The 22,258-nt window shown below is 45.7% G+C and overlaps 1 protein-coding gene across 4 annotated transcripts; it reads left to right on the forward strand.

Annotated features, from left to right (window-relative positions):
• The first annotated feature begins 1,497 nt into the window (after positions 1–1,497).
• On the forward strand, positions 1,498–20,060 carry tmem125a (transmembrane protein 125a). Of its 4 annotated transcripts, none has more exons than XM_085437809.1 (3): positions 1,498–1,815; positions 13,085–13,607; positions 17,760–20,060. In XM_085437809.1, exon 3 carries the CDS (start codon positions 18,221–18,223, stop codon positions 18,917–18,919), a length of 699 nt encoding a protein of 232 aa, XP_085293935.1. In that variant the 5' UTR covers positions 1,498–1,815; positions 13,085–13,607; positions 17,760–18,220; the 3' UTR covers positions 18,920–20,060. The 4 variants fall into 4 exon arrangements, with proteins under 4 accessions (XP_085293935.1, XP_085293936.1, XP_085293933.1 ...); XM_085437810.1 differs by lacking the exon at positions 1,498–1,815 and adding an exon at positions 4,370–4,445; XM_085437807.1 differs by lacking the exons at positions 1,498–1,815; positions 13,085–13,607 and adding an exon at positions 13,618–14,533.
• The last annotated feature ends 2,198 nt before the right edge of the window (positions 20,061–22,258 follow it).

Raw genomic sequence — 22,258 nt, forward strand, 5'->3', positions numbered from 1 at the left:
TGCACGGAAAGGTTCTTGCCGGTTTCTGCATCCCACAGGGATTCTTTGGATTCCCCTTTGGACCTGAAAACTCCTGCAAGGATAAGAACCCCAAAGTAGGCCTTTGGGGTTCTTAGATGAATTTGGTCCATCTCCTTCCACCTCTCTCCAAAAACACACCTTCCTTCTAGATTACTGCAATCCAGAATAATTTTCTGGATGGAATCTGGGATGAAAAGCTCAAATGAAGACTTGATGTCCTGCACATGAGTAACTGTCAGCCGTTGGCCCTGGCCAGTAGCAGCTCTGCAGGGTGGCCCATTTCTTGGGCAAGAAGACCATTTAATTTCACCAGTTATTGACATCCATATTTCTTCACTTGCTGTCTGGTGGGCTTGTTCTGGTCCTGGAGCTGGCAGCAGATGGGGTGCTCGTCTTCGTTTTGTTACTAAATGGTGCTCAACCTCATCCTCTTCTTCAAAGTCACTGTCAGACTCTGAATTTTCAGAAATGTGAAATATTCTGAAACCTCTTTGTCAACATCATCATCCGAAGCCTCTCTCTCTTCCAAAATCAATTGGATGGCCCTCGCAGCAGATAATCTTTTGCCATCTTGATCAGTTGTGATAAAGAACCACACTGGCAAAGTCTTATTTATAGTATTATGCCCCTAATTTGCAGGTGGGACAGGGTATGAGAAAATAAAATTTGGATCCCTCAAGAAAGAGGGTAAAATGTGTGGGAATGTCAGAGCAGACGGTGTTGATGGTTGAATTTTCAACAATGTTGCAACTTTGTGCGGGAGCAGGAGGGGAAGAAAACACTATCAGCAGCACCAGAAAGGAGGAAGACAGAGTGTGGGAACACAGGACCTGCACTTTCAACACTTTTATTAGACCTGGGTCCAGTGGACCCGAACACCTTGTATGTAATGTAAATGCGTGGGGGGAGGTACAGTATGAGGTCATTGAAAATTAGTTCGGATTTATGTTCTTCACAGAAAATAAGCCAAAGCCAATGAATTTCAGGTTGAAAAAATAATTAATTGTTTAATTTTTCTTTTGAGAAAAACTGAAAACGGGTCTCACAGACCCGAACACCATACAAGGGTTAAAGCGCTCAATAGCGCACAAACATCAGCATGATGGAGAGTTCCACAGGAGCAGCAATAGAAATTGCTCAGAAATTTGCTTTCTGTCTCAGAATCAATCACGTTATGTCACTGCTAAGTGATGAATGGCAGAAAAACAACAAGTGCACCGCCTTATAGCCCTAATGTTAATCAGTTAGATTAATATTATATCAATCTGTTAACACTAGCTACAGTTATTGATTAATCTATTGATCAGCAGACTTTTCGCCTCCTTGTGGACTGGAAGGGTTAAACCAATACTACTCTGTAAACCTGACAGCCCTCCACCACAATCACAGTGAATCTTTTATTTATCAGGAGCAGCCGTCCTTCGTTTCATGTGCTGGTTTCCCTCTGGGGACCCACGGCAGTGCGGAGGTCGATTCGCTGACTCTCTGTCCCCTCCCATCGGCGTCCCCTGTCGCCGTGCGCGGCCACACCTGCATTAAACGGGGGAAGTCCGTCCGGCGGAGAGGCAGAGAGACTGTGGGCTTTCACCGAGAGCGAAAGGAGGGGAAGCGCGGCACCCACGGCACATTCATTGCTCTGGACCCTCTCATCCAAAAGACGGCTGAAGGTATGCGGCGACATACGGCTGTGGGACTTTGATGATCTGGACAACGAGCTGGGAATTACTGAAAAGAAATCGAGCGCAGCTACTGCGCGGAGCTGAAGGCATTCAGTGTGAACAGCTTAGCGCACAGGTAAGAGTGGCTTCTAATAAACAAGCTCCAAACACAGAAGAGTTTCAACTTTTTACCAACAAAGGGCTTTTTTTCTTAAATCCGATTTATTTAAAAACTTACATGCGAGTTTTTGTAACTGCTACATTATTCACGTTCCTTTATTCCCGAATGAACAGCAGTATTATAAAAAGGATTATAAAAGAAGGTCACTGTCGATCAGTAATAATAATAGTAATAATAGCGCTCATCTGCGCAGTAGTGCAGGCTGGTGTCACGGACATAGCACCTTTATTTTTAAAAAACAAAATATTTAACAATTTAGTAAGTTGTATACTAAACTGTTAAAGTGTTATCATATAAAGGTCAGTATCCGTGTCTCTTTTTAAAAGTGTTTTTCTCTCTTGGCTTTTGTAAGGACTTAACTAAAAGACTAAATCTATCTATCTATCTATCTATCTATCTATCTATCTATCTATCTATCTATCTATCTATCTATCTATCTATCTATCTATCTATCTATCTACCTTATGATAGATGTAAGCACTACTTCTTAAAGAAATCCATTGTATGTAGATGTAAGGTGCCTGGATATTGGTGTCACTTTTCCCACAATAGTTGCATTGTCATGCTCGTATGCTTTCTGGACTTTCCCGGAAGAATAAATTGTCTATTTTATACTGAGGAAAACAAGGAAGTAAAAGATATTGACATTATGCCATACCCACTAACCTTTGCTCTGGTAGGCTGGTCCACAGTTATCAAACACATAGGGCTTCAGATACGCTGTAGATCATCACTTCATAGGGCTGCTGTCATATACTCAGCTATCAGTTTTGCTGCATTGTGGAAAATCCATAAACCACATAGAAAGGGAGTGTTGTAGCTGTATTCAAGCCTTCGCAATTGCAACAGATCAATAGACTGTCCAGGCATGACCCCTGCTGCTTTGCTCATAACCTCTTGATCTGCTGGTACTAATCTAAAGGCCGAAGATGAATCATGGCAGGGCATCTAAATGAGCCGAGGTTACATGCTGACTGTCAGTCTCTCTACACCGAAAGCACTTTAAGGATCATTTAAGATGAGGTCTAACTCTTAAAAACAAGTCAGGCTGAAAACAACATGTGATAGACCTCGTTAAGAAAGAGCCTGAAGTCAACACAGAGTGCAGGATGAAAGAAGGAGAAAAACAAAGTGAGTCAGTGATTGAGTCTGTGGATAACCGTGCAACACAGGGTGCGTTTTTTGTATGTGTTTGTGTGTTGGCTTTGAGACAACACACAAATCAGAGTAGAGTATCAGACAAGAATCTTAAATATCCCCCTTTCTCCACCGTCAGCAGATGCACACAGTCAGGTATGTAGTGTGGCATCGGTAGCAGCTGTAATGACTACATCCACTCCTGTCCCTGGGTATAATACACATCCATCAGTAAGCATAATGAATTCCATAAAGGGGTGAGATGAGGCTAAACTGCCAGACTGTGTTCAGAAAAGGCAATTCTTCCTTTTGTACTTGCATCAAATTGACGATCATAACTTTAAGCTGTTTGCACAAGATTGTTTTTACATCTACACGCATCCATACCAGCAGCTTGTAGAGATAGTGCTTTACCTCTGAACACCACCTCCACTGGAGGGGAGAACAGCGGGCACCACAATCAAGGGCTGAATCACTCGCAAAATGACTGCAGCTGGCTAAAAATATTAGATTTCACCACATCAGAGGATTATTTTGGCAATCTTTGCTGGTAGTTAATGTTAGCTATATAAGCATTCTGCTGTGGTTAGCGAAGGCACTTGCAGTCAAAACAGTGTCACTCGTATCATTCTGAAAAACGTCTGTAACACAAGCTGAATAATGTCAAAAATGCCTCAGCTTAGCCTGCAGAAATACAGTAAGCTTAAAATGACACTGATTTCTAACTTATCAGTGAGAAAATGCTTACTGCACACACAGACATAGCTGAGTGTCAGCATCCTGTATTCCTTACCAGTTTCTCCCGCTGAAACCCTCACATCATGTTGGCAGGATCCACTTTTGTCTCATCAGTGGGAGGTCCCACCTTTTTAAAAGATGAGACTAATAGCATTTCCAAACATGATTCAGGTTTTCACTTACGCAGCTTATAAAAAAAATACCATGTTGTTAGTGCAGTCTACGCTGGAGCTTGCTGGCATTATATATGAATCAATCAATTATTTACTTCTATAACAGACTGAATTGACAAAGAGGCATGTTTAAGTTTAATGAAGCCGCTGTAGATCCACGGGCTGCTTTTCCCTTCGTGATCAGCACTGCAGCTTTAAATCCACTGCTAACATGTTGGTGTTTTAGCACTTGCGTCATTGTTTTTAACTGGTTAACACATTAACATGTGTTTACTATTGCTAGAACGGTGCTATTAAAAAAACCCGACAGTGATGGGAAGGCTATTTGCTTTCCAGGTACTTGCGAGCAGTAGAGACTCCAAGAAGTTACAGATCAAGCCCAAGTACAATTTATGTAATAAAATAAAGAGCCAATGATCTGACAATCTCATAGGAGGAAGTATTTTGCGACGATGGGAAGACAAAGATCCATTTTAACAGGAAGATACCCTCGGGCAGAACCGGGCTCAGAGGAGGGGTAGCCATCTGTTGTGACTGGTAAGGGAGTGAGGGGAAGAGGAGATGAAGGAGAGCATGGGGAGAGATTTTTGAAACTTTATCAATACTCTGGCATGTATCAGTTTTCTTGCTGGCTCTCTGTCTGTGATATATATAAACATTATAGCAAGCTGCTCGCTCTAGTTTCATATTGTAACGATGGTTAAGTGTTACTGGACAGTGACATGTTGGTTTTCTCTGCACACTGTTGTTGTTCCTTTAAGATTCATGTTTGGTTGGGCTGCAGGAAGTAGTGCGGGTGGTGTACAGGAAGGGGTGGGGGGGACCTGGTTGTTCTGTGTGGGTGCCAGGCTGAAGAGAGGTGTAGTTCGAGAGCGCTTCCCCCTGAGTTAACAACCCGCTGGCTTATGTGCCGAATAAACGGACAAACTGAGACCCCAACCGTCTGGTTCTTGTGAACGTTACATTGGTGTCAGAAGTGAAGAAAGAAAAAAGAACCCCAGAACGCCCGAGACCCTGTTGCCGGCGACGCTTGCCGTTACGAGACGAGGATGTTGCCGGGCAGGATTAAGAAGGAGACGGAGGAGAGGGAGGAGAGGGAGGTTCGTCCGCGCTCGCCTGCCCATGGAGTGAGGGAAACGGCGCTGCGGCTGTCTGCCGAGGCTGGATTTTCTCCAGGTTTGACTAGGCTCGGGAACTGTTCGCACAGCGGCCGCGATTCCGGCGGGAAGGAGTCGACCTCGCTTGGCGCGCCGTCACGTGATGTAAACAAACATGGCGGCGCCCAGCAAGCTGCAGCGAATATAAAAACGCCTAAGTTCAGCGGCAAGACGCCATGGGAAGTGTTTATCGCACAGTTCGAGCTGTTAGCTGTTGCAGCTGGCTGGTCAGAGGAACATAAAGCTCTCCAATTGGCTTTGTGCCTGTGTGAGGATGCAGCTGCATGCCTGCTGCTGCTGACTGAGGAGCAGAGGGGAGATTATAATGCTCTGGTCGGAGCACTTCAGAGGCGCTTCGGGCAGTATAACCAACCAGTTCTGCTGAGGTCGGAGTTCCACAACAGACGCAGATTGCCAGGTGAGCCCCTCCGCATTTTGGCCCATGAAGTCGAGTGCCTTTGCCGGAGGGCGTATGACAGCATGCCACCATCAGTGCAGGTGGAGTTAGCTCGGGACCAGTTCCTGCAGGCCCTGAGCCCTAAAGAGCTCCGCATGCAAACTCAGCTTGCTCGGCCGGCCACACAGTGCAGCCCTGGAGCTAGCGTTGGAGAGGGAGATGCTTGCAGGATCCTCTGGGGGCGCTGACGACGCACACGTGGTGAGGGCTGTGTCAGCACCTGTGGAACAGATGGAGACGCCAGCGGGCCTGTGCAGTTTGGTGCAGACAGCTTCGCTGCAGTCGCCTTCCCCTCGGGCTGGCCCACACCGCCGACCTCAGAGCTGCTGGGGATGTGGACAAGTCGGACACCTCATCAGGCAGTGCCCCAAGCTTGCAGCGGTTCAGGGAAACGCCCACGGGCCCGTGTAGGCGGGAGTACACGGGTCTGGGAGAACGACATCCCCACACCACCGCCACCTCCACCCGGTGCGGCCATCACTGTGGGCTGGACCCAGGTTGGCGGCTTTTGCCATGTTCCAGTGACGATTGCGGGGGTGTCCTGTACGGCCCTGCTGGACACGGGATCCAATGCAACGCTGGTCCGACCCGATATTGTCCCAACCGGAGCTGCTGTACAACCGACTAACGTGCAACTTAAGACTGTGACCGGTGATCTGGCCCCAATGAGAGGGAAGGGAGTGTTCCAGTTCAAGGTGGGGGACCTCGGTGTGTCTTATGCTGCCTGGGTGGCTGACGTGCAGGACGCCTGCATCCTTGGGCTGGATTTTTTACGAGCCATTGGTGGTGTACTGGACTTAGGCAAAGGCCTCCTCGTACTCCCTGATGGGAAGAAGGTGCCGCTTATTCCTCCCCCGGTCTGCACAGCATCTGCCGCGGCGTCCACCTCCACCGCAGAGACCCCTGCAGACCCGCCAGCAGAACAGCGAGCGGAGGAGGAGGAGAGGCTCTCAGCAGTGAGGAGTATCTGGTCAAAGAACTGTGAGGGGCTGACTCCACAGCAGCAAGAGAGTCTATGGCAGGTACTAAAAGAGTTTAGTGACATTTTTGCCCTGAAAGAAAGTGATGTTGGCTTGACACACTTGGTAGAGCACGTCATTGAGACCGGGGATGCCCAGCCTATTAAAGTGCGCCCCCGCCGCCTGCCCCTGGCTCATCAGGAGGCTGCAGACAGGGAGCTGTGTGAAATGATGAAGGCGGGCATCATAGAACCATCTGATAGCCCGTGGGCCTCCGCGGTGGTGATGGTGCCTAAGAAAAAAAGTCCTAGGATGCGTTTCTGTGTGGACTACAGACCACTCAACAAAGTGACGAAGAAAGACTCTTACCCCCTTCCCAGGATTGATGAGTCCCTCGACTTAGTAGCCGGGTCCTCCTGGTTTTCCACCCTGGACCTGCGGAGTGGCTACTGGCAGGTGCCACTGTCCCCGGAATCCAGACCGAAGACAGCCTTCTGCACTAACAGGGGACTATGGCAGTTCAAAGTCCTGAGTTTTGGCCTTTGCAACGCTCCTGCGACCTTCGAGAGGCTCATGGACAGTGTGCTGGCTGGCGTCCCACGGCAACGGTGTCTGGTTTACCTGGATGATCTTCTAGTGCACGGGAGCTCCTTTGATGCTGCCCTGGATGCCCTGAGACAAGTGTTGGAGAGGGTGGCGGCTGCAGGCCTGAAGCTGCATCCCGACAAGTGCCACTTCATGAGGAGGGAGGTGGAGTTTCTGGGCCACAAGCTGGGTCGTGAGGGCATCAGCACTTTGGAGGAAAAAATTCACACCATTACCGAGTGGCCCACACCAGCAGACCAGAAACAGCTCAAAAGCTTCCTAGGACTGGCGTCTTATTACAGGAGGTTTGTGAAGGGCTTTTCCTCCATAGCCGCACCACTCTTCCACCTGCTGCAGAAGGACCGTGACTTCATCTGGACCCAGGACTGTCAGCAGGCGTTCGACACCCTCCGCAGATCGCTGACAGAGTCCCCAGTCCTTGCCCCCCCTGACCCCGCCCTGCCTTTTGTCCTGGACACTGACGCAAGTAATGTGGGGCTGGGAGCGGTGTTGTCGCAGGTTGGACCGGAAGGGGAGAAGGTGGTGGCGTACTTCAGCCGGGTCCTGAACAGGAGCGAGCGGCGCTACTGTGTCACACGACGAGAGCTGTTGGCTGTGGTGGCGGGGGTGAGACACTTTAAATACTACCTGTGCGGCACAGCATTTGTTGTCAGAACTGATCATGCTGCCCTTCAGTGGCTGATGTCTTTCAGGGAGCCAGAGGGACAGGTGGCTCGCTGGCTGGAGGAGCTCCAAGCCTTCAATTTCACCGTGGAGCACAGAGCAGGGACGCACCATTCTAACGCAGATGCCCTCTCTCGCCGCCCATGTGCTGCAGCTGGCTGCCGTTACTGTGAGAAGCGAGAGGAAATAGAGCGGGAACTCACGACAATAGACGGAGCAGCACAGCTCGCCTGCAGGGTTCTTCTGGTGGTGGATGCAGCGGAGTGGAGGGCACGGCAGGAACAAGACACAGACCTGCTGCCGGTCCTGCAGTGGCTGGAGAAGGGGGAGCAACCCCTTTGGGATGAGGTCACTGGGTTTTCCATCTGTACCAGGGGGCTGTGGGCCAAGTTTGCAGCTCTCAGGCTGAAGGAGGGGGTGTTGGAGCGTGCCTGGAAGGATCCTGCCACGGGGGAGGAGAGGTGGCAGGTTGTGGTGCCAAGGTCGCTGAGGTCAGCTGTGCTGGGAGCCTGCCATGGGAGCACTGGCTCTGGCCACTTTGGGGTCTCCAAGACTCTTCGCTGCCTCCGCCAGGGCTATTACTGGGGTCAACAGCGGAGGGATGTGGAGGACTTTTGCCGCAGCTGTGATGCATGTTCCTCACACAAAGGGCCACAAGACCAGTCCCGGGCTCAGCTTCAGCAGCAACCAGCAGGAGCCCCAATGGAGCGAGTAGCTGTGGACGTCATGGGCCCATTTCCTCGCACAGACAGAGGAAACCGCTATGTTCTTGTGGCCATGGACTATTTTACCAAGTGGCCGGAAGCATACGCCATCCCAGATCAGGAGGCTGAGACGGTCGCTGATGTATTAGTGGAGGGGATGTTCAGCCGCTTTGGAACAGCAGAGACCCTCCACAGTGACCAGGGGCGTAACTTTGAGTCCAAGGTATTTGCTGCCATGTGTGAACGCCTTGGGACTAAGAAAACCCGCACCACCCCACTTCACCCCCAAAGCGATGGGCTGGTGGAAAGGTTTAACAGGACGCTGGCCCAGCAGCTAGCCATCCTTACCTCAGAACACCAACGGGACTGGGATTACCATCTTCCCCTTACCCTCATGGCCTACAGGTCGGCAGTGCAGGACTCCACCCAATGTACGCCTGCCCTGCTCATGTTAGGGAGAGAGCTGAGAACTCCTGCAGAGTTGGCTTTTGGGAAACCCCCGGACGCGCCAGAGGCACCACCGGGCCGGGACTACGCAAGGAAGCTGCAGGACCGGCTGGATTCTGCACATTCCTACGCCCGAGAGCAGCTGGCGAAGGCAGGCCTGCGCCAAAAGAGGAATTACGACATCACCACTAAAGGGAGGCACTTCCGTGCTGGGGAGCTGGTGTGGGTCTACAGCCCAAAGAGGAAGAAGGGACGGTGTCCTAAACTGGATAGCAGCTGGGTGGGGCCTTGCAGCGTCCTAGAGCGAGTGGGGGAGGTTGTTTACAGGGTGCAGTTGCCTCCTAGGGGGAGGATAGTAGCGCTGCACAGAGACCGGATGGCCCCCTACAGAGGACAGTCCCTCCCCTCCTTTCCAGAGGGACGTGTACAGAGCGTCCATGACCCTGCTCAGAGGGGCCCCCGACCGGGGCTGCGTTCCCCCCCCTCGGACTCTTCACCCCAAAGCCCCGAAGCTCCGCGTCCTCCTCAGGGGCTCAGGAGGTCAAGGAGGGAACGTAGGCTACCGCCCCGCCTCAGAGACTGTGTCGTTCCCTCGGGGACGAGGAACTTATTGCTGGGGGGGCAGTGTAACGATGGTTAAGTGTTACTGGACAGTGACATGTTGGTTTTCTCTGCACACTGTTGTTGTTCCTTTAAGATTCATGTTTGGTTGGGCTGCAGGAAGTAGTGAGGGTGGTGTACAGGAAGGGGTGGGGGGGACCTGGTTGTTCTGTGTGTGTGCCAGGCTGAAGAGAGGTGTAGTTCGAGAGCGCTTCCCCCTGAGTTAACAACCCGCTGGCTTATGTGCCGAATAAATGGACAAACTGAGACCCCAACCGTCTGGTTCTTGTGAACGTTACAATATTAAGCATATAAAAGTGTGGGGGCATCAGTGTTTTTTCAATCTTATCGATACAATAGTCATTAGAACATCTCACTTAACCGCAGGTGTCCTCCTCATATAGGCACTACAGAGAAAGTTGGGAGCTCATTATAGTTGTTAGGTTTCATCCTCCGGGGAACATAGATGTCAAAAAAAATTCCTGTCACCTAAGACTAAAAATCTGTATTAAAAGTTCAGCCACAACGTGCAGCTGCAGGATGGAGACATCAGTTCAGGTAGTGAGGAAATAGCCAGACACTGAGACAGCCATCTCATTCATTACAATTATCATCACCAGACAGCCAATATCAAATTAAAATATGTTGAAAATCACCTTTAAAACCCACAAGAGGAAAGGGTCAGGGTTAAAATAAACAAAGACAGAAGATGGGGAGGTGGGGGTGAGCCTTTTCCATCGTCAGCGGGAGTGAAGCAGAAGGGGACCAGCATGTTAATTGGTGATTTGATTAGCGTTTTAATATTGCAGCTGTGCATGACAAGGGAAAGCAACCGGCTGGACAGAGGTTCTTCCCTTTTTTCTTTTTTAATCAACACTCCTCCACTTCGGGGACCGAGGGTTATTACACAACTTAGTCATTATGCACGTCATTCAGTTAATTTCCTTCAACTTTCAAAAAAAAAAAAGAGAAAGAAAGAAAAAAAATCTGGATTTCTGGAGTCATGGTAAAGGAGCCAGTTTGACAGAAGCAGAAATATTCGAGCCATTTTGAATTGCGCTCAGTGTTTAAAAGCCCCATTTGGCTCCCATCGTACCGGCTGAGTGAGATCCAGAGCCTCTGCTAAGCTGAATTAGACTGGTCTACATTTTTGTCAACAGCAGTGTTTCCAGTGAGAGGAAGAAGTCTATTTAAAAAGAGAGAAACACCATATTCCAGATAACAAATTTGTGCAAATCGAGTTTTGGCTTTGATTGTTAACATGTGTTCGCGTTGGGGATTAACAATACTCAGCAGTTTTACCGAGGCTGATGAATTGGCATATTTTTTAATGTTGTGAATGATGGGATGTGAATACAAGAATGATTGAAGGGAGAATAGCATCAGAATTTCAAGGAGAAAACAATGTAAACACCAAAACAGGGAAAAAGGTCCCGGTAGCTGTGTGCATGACACATGTTTGCATGGGGCTTTGAGTCAAACAGGCTTTTACCTGAATCCAGAGGGACCTCTGTGAGTAATCCCCCCTCCACACCCCATGCACATCTCTGCCTTCACAACATCCCAATACCCGAGCAGACAGAAAAGATAAGAAGTAGCCACACAGAGGAGCACTGGTAGTGAGACAGAGAACGATATGAGAGGCATAGAAAAAAGGGAGGAAACGTGTGTAAAGCTATGGAGATAAGGAAGAGTGTGAAGAAAGCAGATGGGGATGAGTGTGTGTGCTTGGTTGTGGATAAAGTGTCAGGGGGGAAGGTCTTGGCTGGTCGTGCCAGTCAGGGTGATATTGTGTCATAAGCTGAGATATAAAGCTCATTTGGGAAGGAAGAAAATCACCTGAGATGAGGCAGTGGGTAAGGAGGAGAATGAAAATGGGAAGTTTAAAGCATCTAAAAATATTAATATCGCTTACAACTGAAGGTCTGCAGCCACACTAGCTGCTCTGTGAAGCTGCCTAATGCATCAGATTGCAATGTCGACAAATTTTCACGTTAGCCATATTAACGCTAGCTAATTAGCAACAAAGTGCAGGTGGAGCAGTTGGGAATGCCATTAATGTAGAAGGGATTGGCAATTAGCCAAAGTTTCTGACAATAGATGAGGTAAGAAAACAACAACTTATTCATCCCAAAAGTTTGGAAATTACTGCGGTATATCTGCCAAAACATCGGAAACGTGTAGCTCAATAGCCCATAAAGGTAGAAGATTATGCTAAAAGAAGAGCCCAGTTAAATGGATTATAAAAAAGTGAAGGAACAACAAGGAACTTAAATCTAAACTGAATTTGGGTATTGTGGTATGAGAGAGCCACAACCTCAAAAGCACAGTCACCATTTTTTTGTCTTTAACCTAAATCACAGACCTCAGGGATCTAGATGTTATGTTTGGTTGTAGTAATTCACTGACATACAGAGTTGTCTGACCATGGAGGGCTCTGAAAGGGCTTACCAAAAGTTTTAACTGAAGCGTAAACTTTAGGGGGAGCCAGTGTAAGGAAGACAAAATCTATATCCCATGGGACCTGGTGCGTGAAAGAGGCATTCCGGATCATTTGTAGGCGATCCAGGGATGATTTGCTCAGGCAGAGGAATAAGGGATAACAAATAATCAAGACAAGAAGCCATGCATAATTATCTCCATTTTACTTTGAGACACAATACATTCAAGATGGACAGAGGGTGGTAAGGATCTGTTTGCTATACATAGCTACCGACCACGTACACGGTCATTTGGATGACCTTTGTGGCAGCTGATGGAGGAATCCAATCGAGAAACATTGTTTTGCAGTAACATATCTGGTATTAAACCACTTTTTCTTTAATCACAACTACTGCAATCCATTCACATTTGTTCTTACCACTTAGATTAATGTCCCTGTCCACCCCAAAGGTCCCGAAGCCAGGTACAGTCGCACGCTGAAGTGTGATTGTAGCAGTTTCTCGCTGCAGCACTCCAGGAATCACATCAAACTACTTCCACTGTGTTCCCTCTGGGCTTAATCACACCTAGAGTAATTAATTAGTAATGGCACAAGATTAAAATTTAAGGCATCGACAGATTCATCATGAATCATCCCAGATGATACTTGAACCACTTCTCATTTGTTGAGACTTTTCACCCGGGACCAAAAGTTCATCCTGACGGGTGGCGCTGGACAAACTGAAAATGAATGCCTGCAGTAAATTTCATGGTAGTCCATCCACCAGCTATAGAATTAGTTAAATCCAACCCACACTGCCATCTTTAAAACCCCAGTAGCTGAAAACAAACCATTAGTTTCTGAAAAAGAAACGTAGTTCTGGTTGCGGTGTTGCGGGGGTTCATCTGGGTATTCCGTTCCTTGATAATGTGCAAGATTTTAATTAAGCTCGTTAATCAGTTTGACGATCACGCACCGGTTTGTAGACTTGAAGCATCTTTAACATTTGAACACAGTGATTTGCTTGCCATTAGAGGGATAGAAGCTGAATTTCAGTGGCAGAACAGGAGAGGAATGAACGTGTAAGTGCTTTTAAAGTGAACCATAGGGTTAAAGAACAGTATGTGCAGCTCCTGTAAAAGTCTTTTCTTTTTCTCTTAGGTTTTCCCTTGTGATGCCTGGCAGAGTGAGGACAGTAATACTGACTCTGCCATTGTCTCATCACTGGTTCCGGACACAGCAAGGCTCCCCGAGTGTCTTGCCTGTCCATTGTGACTAGAGAACAGACGAAAGATCCAGCTTGCCTGCATAAAGACCTATTCAGCATCATTCTTCTTTGCCAGCCACCTTTGTTATACCAGGAACAAGAGTGAAGTCTCAGCACTCTCCTTAGCCCCTAGCCTTTCCCTCTGTCCCTTTGCTTCTAACGCCCTTATCCCCAATCCACTTCCCTGAACCCCTTTCCCACTCCCCAGGCCCAGTTTCAGCCCCATTCGGAGTCCCAGATGACTGCTCAGAAACATCCGTTACCCTCCCACTCCGCACAAGTCTTCTTTCCTCTCCCTCCAGCCCCCGTGGCGCTTGGCACCGATGCCCATCACATAGACAGATGGAGCCAACCCTGACCCCTCTCTTCGCCCGTGGGGACGCCAAGAGAATCAACGCCTGACTAGAGGAGAAGAGGGTGGGTGCGAGTGTAAAAGGGGGGGGGAGACAGGAAGTACAGCATTGCTTTGTCACCACAGCAACACATCGTCTAATCTCCCATGGACTCCCCTTCAGCCCGTCCTGCCGTCCTCAGATAAAAAATGCACACAGCAGGAAATTCAGCAGCAGGAGCAGAAGGATCTATCTTTTTTCTGACATATTTTCGCTTTGATTATTTGGCACTGATGCCTTGTTCTACATTTTTGCAGTAAGAGGATGTGAAGATTGGAAAAAAAACCTCTAAATATAGTGAACATAATTTAGAGGAAAGCAAATGAACTGCAAATACTGAAGGAAAGGCTGTCTATAGCACAACAAGTTTGGTTTTGAGCCCCAAACTTCCTCTTCCCCTCCAGTCTGTGTGCTCCAGAATGAATTCACAGAAGTTGCAACAGCCTGGCAAACAATATTTCAGCTTTTTTTAAACAGCATACAAGCCACTTCCCATTGTGCTGTGCTTACCTGAATAAAGCTGTTTTCTCTTTTTTTCCTCTGACAGTCAAAACGTAATACGCATTGCATTCCAGTCCGAGCTTCCCTGGATGTCAACGCATGCTTTTATCTGCTGTAAGCTACCACGTTCTGCACTGCACCTTTGCCAAGCACTCAAACATCCACTTCATTTTGGGGTTATTGCGCTTTCATTCTCCCACCTGAGTCCCTGCATTTTTCTTTCTTTCTTTGCATTTTTAAAATAAGCAAAATTTTGCCTACTTCACTTTCTTTGGATGCTTTTGCTCTCTTCTATCAAACTCTGCTGACCGGCACTCTGATTAGCATACGATATCCTGACATCCAACTTTAAAAAGAACCCCTCATCAACAGTAAAACGAGGCACGGTGAAATGAATTCAGCTGGCCAACATAACAGAGGCGGGAATACCGGAGTCCCAAAGCTTCCCAGGTAATTGGAGTGAGGTATACTGTATTTTACTCTAAAGCACAGCTCCTCTTGTGACCTTGTGGGCTGAAAACGTAGCAGAGACGGAGAGAGCGAAAGAGAAAGAGGATGATACTCTGTGTCCGGGGTTTACAATTACAGTGTCTTTGGGATTTTTAATGACTTTAATTAAGTTTTGGTTGCATTAGCAGTACAGAGAATGTTTTTACTGGTAGTGTCAGCCCATTTCAATCATGTCAGTACTTCTGCAGAGCTGAGTGTCCATGACACACTTATTATTCCTGTCACTTAAAAGACAGCCATCTACGGTGGTCTTCAGACACTGTGTCTTCTGATAAATTTAAATAATAATCACTAGAGTAGCTTTCAAATGCCTTTATAAGCTACTTTAGACATCAAGATGTGCTGATTTATAATCAGCACATTTTTGATATGCAAGTACCTGCCACATTCATAGGTCACGACAAGTGCCGGGATTGTCAGTCCAAATGAAGGGATGAAGCAGATTCTCAATAATGCTGCTTGTCAACTCAGCCTCGCTGAGTTTTACAGTCAGCGGCAGTAGTGCATCTGCGGATCTATATTTTATGAATATGCCAAGAGTTGTGGGAGTGTGAATCGACGGCTAAAGGTGTGAAGATTCATCGTTAGACATGGTGCACTGAAGGTTTTAGCGCACGGGTGTAAAACAGTGGGATGAAGATGACTTCGGGCAACAGCAGTGCCGCAAAATCTTTTTGAATTTTCAAGCATGAGGAGATGGCCCTACCTCATTCACAATCTGTGTCAGACTGTATCAAGGTTTCAGACTGACAACCAAAGATTATTTCAAGCTTTTACTAAAGAAAAAAAAGTCAACTTTTGACATTAGTGACTTGAGCAGAGCACAGTGGAAAAACTGAATAATTTGTTTGTGTAAATTATTTGTGCCTCTCTACTTCTTTTCTATTTCTTAAAAGGAGGCCAGCACAGAGTTAGGCAGTGAGTCAGTGCTTTTGTGGAGATATTTATGAGGCCAATAAGACACGGATGATATGACAGGGTTTAGAGGTCATATAAGTGATAAAAAGAAGAAAGGCAGACACAGCCCAGCAGTTCTGTGTCTGTGTTTTGTCTCTGTGGGGATTCGACTGCGAAAAACAGAACATGAAGTAAGATATACTCGCGTCATCGAGGGTTCAGTTTCATCTTGTGTCACGTGCCGGTGCCTCTCGCTCTGTCGCCCTGTTGATCACGCGCTTCATGTTACTAGGAGCTTAACGAAAGAGTATAAATAATGTCTCATAAACGAGTTCAGCAGGAATCAAAGGGATAGTTTCACAGCTTTGGGTGGCGTTGTAGCGTCTTTCTTTTTTTCACCTTAAATCATATGTTTCTTCATCTCAGTGACTGTGCTGTGTTTTTGGCCTCACCTGTCAGTGACACTGAGCTCAAATCAGCTGGGATTAATTAGTGACTCAACATACATGCACAGGTGCACACACAGAGACACACACGTGCACATATGCGAAAACAAATGCAGATACTCAGTGAAACATGCACAGGCTTATCATATGATTAAACGTGATAAGTCACATGTTCTTTTTATAGCATTTCTTTTAACTACTTATCTACAACTGTAAAAAAGCCAACCACACACACACACACACACACGCGCGCGCACACACATACTGACACAGCACTCCACCAGATACAGGATGTGAAAAGCTTCCAGAACAGCATGTTGCCAATAAACACCCTCCTCCTCGGCTGTAATTACCTCACTCTTCATTTCACACCTTGTGTATGCAACTCATATCTCCCCGTGTCACGGTATAACTGCTCCACCTCGATACAAGGCGGTACCTGTCCATACTGACAAGAAATGTGATCTTGCATGTTTGTTTAGTCTTTTCCAAACAGCGTGTGTGTCTGTGTGTGTGTGTGTGGGGGGATTCAAAGATGCGATTTCAATTTCAATTTGGATCCACGACCGCTGAGGACAAACTGTGACTACTGTCAGCTTCTGTTGGACAGCGTGGGCCTGTGACTTTGATAGAAATAAAGCCGCAGACAGTTTTTTTTTTTTTTTTGAAAGACAAGCTGTGGAGAGCCATAACCTTGAGGTTGTTTGCTTGTTGTTTGTTTACATAACTGTGTTACGGGTGTGTGAAGAGGTTACAAACTACAGTGTGGACGCTAAATGTGCTGAGGTCAGCAAGAAGGTTAAATAAAGGGTTGGTGGTGATTTGGGGGGTTTACTCCAATTTGTGTTAACAGTGCATGTGAGGAAGGAAAAGAAGATTTACTGGACTCAAGGTAATAGAAAGATTCGTCAAGTGAGGCTGTGTGGGTGTCTGTTTGGAAGGATGAAAAGAACGAAAATTGACATTTGTGGATTAGCTGTTTGATTTTCAGTGTGTGCGTGGATAGGAATTGTTTATTCTATCGACAGCTGATGCTCCTTTTATCCAGCCGCCTCTGTAGTGGCAACTCATTACCATAGTGATAACGAGAGAAAGAAAAGGTTGCCGGTGTCAGCACGCCAAGTTTTTTTTACATAGAAACTTTGTGTGTGTATATGTGTGTGTACGTGTCTTTAATTTGTCTGCTTTTTATCCGTTGCTGCAAAATCTACACAAACTTAAAATTTTTAAAGAGAAACTTGACACCGAGCTGAATAACACTGTTTGTGCTTGTTGCTTCTCAGGTTTCACACAGTGTCAGAAAATAAAAGAGCAGAAACAAAAAACAAACTTGTTGGTGAATAGGAGGCAAAGAACTTCAATCTCTGGAGCTCAGCATGCAGAGGATTTTTAGCTGGTCTGAAGTTTTTCTTTAACTTATCTTGTACTGATCACATCCTTCAGGGTGTGGAAAACAAAGAGACCCTTAAAAACAAGAAGGAAGAAACAGAAGTAAAGTCTTCGTATATAAGCCTGTGTTTAGCCAGACACTGTTGAACGTGGGTGGTTAGAGGACCTTGAAGCGACTGTTGTTGTGATTTGGTGCTGTGTAGATTCAATTGAATTGAATTGAATTGATCTGAAGGTTAAGCTATTACTCCTCTCCACGTTGTGCTTGGGGAAGAAATGATAGACGAGCACTTCTTATCCATGCATTTCTGTGCTGTGACTTATTGTTTGGTTAGGAATTGAATCTATGTACTAGTTAGTAAGACAGTTATCTAACTAAGTGAGCTGGAGAGGCCACCTACAGCACTGAATGAACTGTATGTCTTGTCTTCCAGGTGACTGCTACCAACTAACACTTTTGCCGATGTGTGGATTCTTTGATTCAGAAACTAACGCATTAAGGATGACTGGGATCTGACTCTGTATCCGGTGTTAACTACAAGAAAAACTACAAGAAATTCCATGAATTTTCAGGAACAATACATCCAAACTAACTTTGTGGAACCTTTGAGTACAAACCATTGTGGATAAAATACAATACACTGATCTCAGTAAAATTTTTTGGAACATTTTTGGGGAATTACATTTAACCTCTTTTTAGATCTGCTAAAAATCGAAAAATTTCTGGATAATTTTGAGCAAATTCCCCCATAAAGCTTCTGGAATCTCTTGCTTGTCCTGATTGACCTGCAGTAACCTTTGGTAGATTTAGGAAGGACCAAAGTAACCCTGTGGATTCTCATTCCCTCGTTGTGGTGGTTGCATCCTTCTTCAGCAGGCTGGGAGTACCACTACAATGCCGGAGCTGGACAACCTTCCCCCCGCAAGGGAAGCCAGGAGTCCTGAACTGGGCCTTAATGGTCCAGCAGACCCAGCACAGATTCAGCACAGCATCCTAGAGGAACAAGTGGAGCTGTGGTGGTTCAGAGATCCTGGGAAGTCTTTCCTCTGCTACTGTGTCGCTGTGATTCTCATCCTGGGTTGCGGACTTGGGGGCGTCGGCCTTCTTTCGACTACCACCAGCGTCTCGAGTGAGTGGCGGCTCGGCACGGGCACAGCTTTGTGCCTGCTAGCCTTGGGAGTCCTGCTCAAACAACTTCTCAGCTCAGCTGTGCAGGACATGAATTGCGTTCGGAGCCGACAGCGGATCGACATGCTAAAGAGCGGCGGTTTATCGGACCTTCTAGTGGTTTTAATTACCGGGCTGTCACTGTTGATTTGTGGAGGGGTTCTACTGCATCTGGCCCTTGCCAACCGTATGCCAAAGCCTGGCCAAGCCCTTAATGACATGTACATTTCTGGAGTGGTTTTGCTGGCTGGAGGTGGAGCTGCAGTTGTGGGTGTTGGGATATACTCTGTAGTGGTGATCCTTCTTGAGAGGACGAGGCACGGACGGCGGTTTGTAGACCGGGTTTTGCACATCTTCACTGTTTCAGGACATATGGACCGTCACGCTCGAAGAGAGACTACCTCCAGTTTGGCTAACCTTATATGAGATGCAACCCCAATAAAGCTTTTTTTTGCCCACTGGCTCAACTAAATTAGAACTGGCTTTATGCCCAGACACAGATTCATACCATGCATGCTTCGGCAGACTGCGTACGAGATAAAATAGTTGAGTGTGTAGTATATTCTTAGTGAACACGTTAGTTATTGGCAGTCAGATCTCTGTGAGTAAGGATGCAAAAATGGAAAATGCCAGAAGAACCGAACACATGGTGATGGTCTGCTTTTTATCTATAGTGGGTAAATGTTACTCCATTCTCACAGGACAAATACTAAACAGCATGGAGAAGACACACAGAACAACAACAAAAAATATTTAAGCCAGTTCTGATAAATTACAAGCACAATTTTTATCCCACAGGAGAAGCAAGCTACAACTGAGTACAGCTAACCTACAGCAGGAGTAAAGTCCATGAATGAACTTTGAGCTATTCCCTGTCTATCAATTCCAAGAACTGTAAGCCTACAACCAAACAAACCCATCTTGTTCTCTAAAAGATGAAGTAATGTTTTTTGAGTCCTCATTTGGAGGGCGGCACATTCAAATTTATGCATGTGATTTGCATCTGTGATAACTGACCAGGGACCACACATCTGACCACTACCTGCTCACTGAGGCTCTCGTAGTTGCGGATGAGAGTGTCATCTGAATGGATGAAATGGAAATTGAATAAGATGGAATCTGCAAGAAATGGGACAGTATGAACATGAACAAAATCCTATTTATAATTTTTGATTCATATCCCCCATCCTCATGATCTTCGTGTATATGTGAAAATATTGCCTCTGCAGTTTCTGGGATGATGAATACGAGGGATTCTTTGGGAGTTTTATTGCCTCGGTTTAATAATAATTTAACAAAATTCATGCTGCGGAGGTATAGTGTTTGTGGCAGCCTGTCAAATGTGATTGTTGGAGACTTGTATCACAGCACTTTAGAATGTATGAATAACTTGTGTTTTTTGTGCATCAACACTGTACTGTCTTAATTGTGACTCTCGCGGCGCTTTGTTATCTTAAACCAGTGTTAATCGAGATTTTTGATATCGTCACGGCATCGCATTCCACTGTGTACTGTAAAACATTCATTTAAAATAACGTGGAGGTCATAAAGAACAACCACCAAGCTTTGCAGACTCATTTAGTCTCGCTTTGTTGCATGGATTTCTCTCATTGTCCAGGTGGGCAGCCAGGGTGAGCATTAGAGTTTTGATACCACCAAAAAAAGATCATGCAAATCTTGCTGGATTAAGGCTTAAATAATAGGAGTTAGTCTCCAGTTCTGATTTTGTACCCACTATCTTGTGATGGCATCACATTTGCCACAACAATTTTCAACATGTTGTTCACATTCTCAGCCATGAATAGCCTACTCAGTATTCATTATTTCTCTATTAGATAAAGGATTGGCTCATGGCTGTGCTCAGACTGAGTCTTTATTTGATGTCAGCTACACACTTAAAATTTCATGGCTACATCTTGTGCTGTTGGACAAACCCACGTTCAGCTGCTTTCATGGTAGTTTTATCTACAGCTGGTGATGCAAGGGGCACATTTTACTCTGATGGCACTCTAAGGGAATCTGAAAAACAATAGCCAGTATGCTTTAGAGGAAAGGCAAAAAAAGGGCATCTGGACTTTAAACTTGGAACCAACAGGAAATGCAGAGATCCATAAGGAAAGTTGTGTGTATGAGCTGTGTATGGGAATGCATTTATCCAGTCTATTTAAGGTGTTTCCAACAAGAACAACATGACAGCATGGCAGAACTGGCCTCAAGAAGCAAATACGTTATAAGTAAGGATTATTTCATGAATCAAAATCAATCAGTGCCTCCCACCTAGCCAACTTAGAATCAACATTTTTCTTCAAAGTAAAATCATTTCATTACCTTTGACATAACTATGTGAAATTTTACCTTAAAAATGTGAATATTTTCTGAGTTACAATCCCTCAAAGTACATATTGGATGGTTTTGTGCTTTTTAATTTACAGTTTAAAGTACGGGAGATGATTCTGAAGAAACCACATTTAAGCCTTGTTAAAAATCGCAATAGAATCACCTTTTCAACCACTCCAAGTGACACAATGCGAAGCTAAAATCTTTTTGTTTATCAAAAATGTTTTTTAATAACCAACTCTGAGCATTAATCTCATGGGCTATATTATAGTTTCAGTGACAAAACTAGGCAAATTTAATGTCTATCACATAGAGTAGCAGAAACAAGCATTGGCACACTGGACGTTTTATTTACTTTCTGGCAATCCACTGGTGAAAACTTCAGAAGGTGCCTTTTGGGAAAAACTTCCCATGGGTCACATCACCGTGTGGGATACTTGGCTGGTCAAAATATGCTGTTGAATCTGAAAGCTCTCATTCCAATTCTCCTTTTGGCACTAGGCTCATCTTATAGCCATGATTTGCTTAAAGCTTTAGGTGATCCTGAAAAGATGGTCCAGAATCTTTGGAATGAGGATGCAGAAGATCACCTTGATCACAGATGCTTCTTATGAGAGGTCTTGTTAAGCTGCTGACAGTTTTCTTGTGGGAACCATGGCACGTCTCTTTGCGTTGCCTAACTAAACTTTAGAGAACAACATCCAGTTGGTGTGACACTCGTACTGACCTACTGGCTCATTACTCAGATCATGCATTAATCCAGATTTATTTTTAAATTTACAATAAAACTCATTAAGATACCAAAACTACCACTATTGCACTTCTCTAAATAATACTGAGACTTTACAAAAATACACTTTTAATTTAACCGCGGTGCATAGCTGGAGGTGTCATCTGTAGTCTCGGCACTTTGAATTTATTAGATGTGGGCTATTTCTGGCTCAGATAATAAGCCATAATCATTCCTCACAAAGCTGAGACGAAGAAAAATCAGTGAAATTAAATCCATTGCATCAGCCTGGCCAGTCATAGAATTTCAGTGCATTTGCAATCGTTTAAACTAGGTTGTCGATATGTCTACGTGAGTTTTTCTCTGAATTGGACAACTCCACGCTATGCTGCTGAAAATATAGCTTTGGTATAATTTAATCCTTCTTGTTTCCAGAAATATAAATATATATAAATATATATATAAAAAATATATCGCAAAAGCAATCATGTTTCGTCCTTTTGGAAAAGTTCGTTCGATACTTTTAAGACGCAAGGACAGAATCAGAGTAGAAGATGCAAAAGGTCATTCGTGTTTGCGAAACACTTACAGAATAACCTAAAAAATGGCCTTGCATTGTGTTTCTGTTGTGTGTGCGTATGTAAGTCAGTAACGCCTCTTATCTGTCCGCACATACGCACAGGCTGCTGCCTTGAGAC

This window comes from Copadichromis virginalis, linkage group LG17 (assembly GCF_057382275.1).
Source record: "Copadichromis virginalis isolate Kocher_CV1m ecotype Utaka linkage group LG17, C_Virginalis_male_GT1.1, whole genome shotgun sequence".
NCBI classification, from domain to species: domain Eukaryota; kingdom Metazoa; phylum Chordata; class Actinopteri; order Cichliformes; family Cichlidae; genus Copadichromis; species Copadichromis virginalis.

Bases quoted from the DNA above. Each gene is read 5' to 3' on its own strand.
- tmem125a (XM_085437809.1), top strand. From the start codon at position 18,221: ATGCCGGAGCTGGACAACCTTCCCCCCGCAAGGGAAGCCAGGAGTCCT.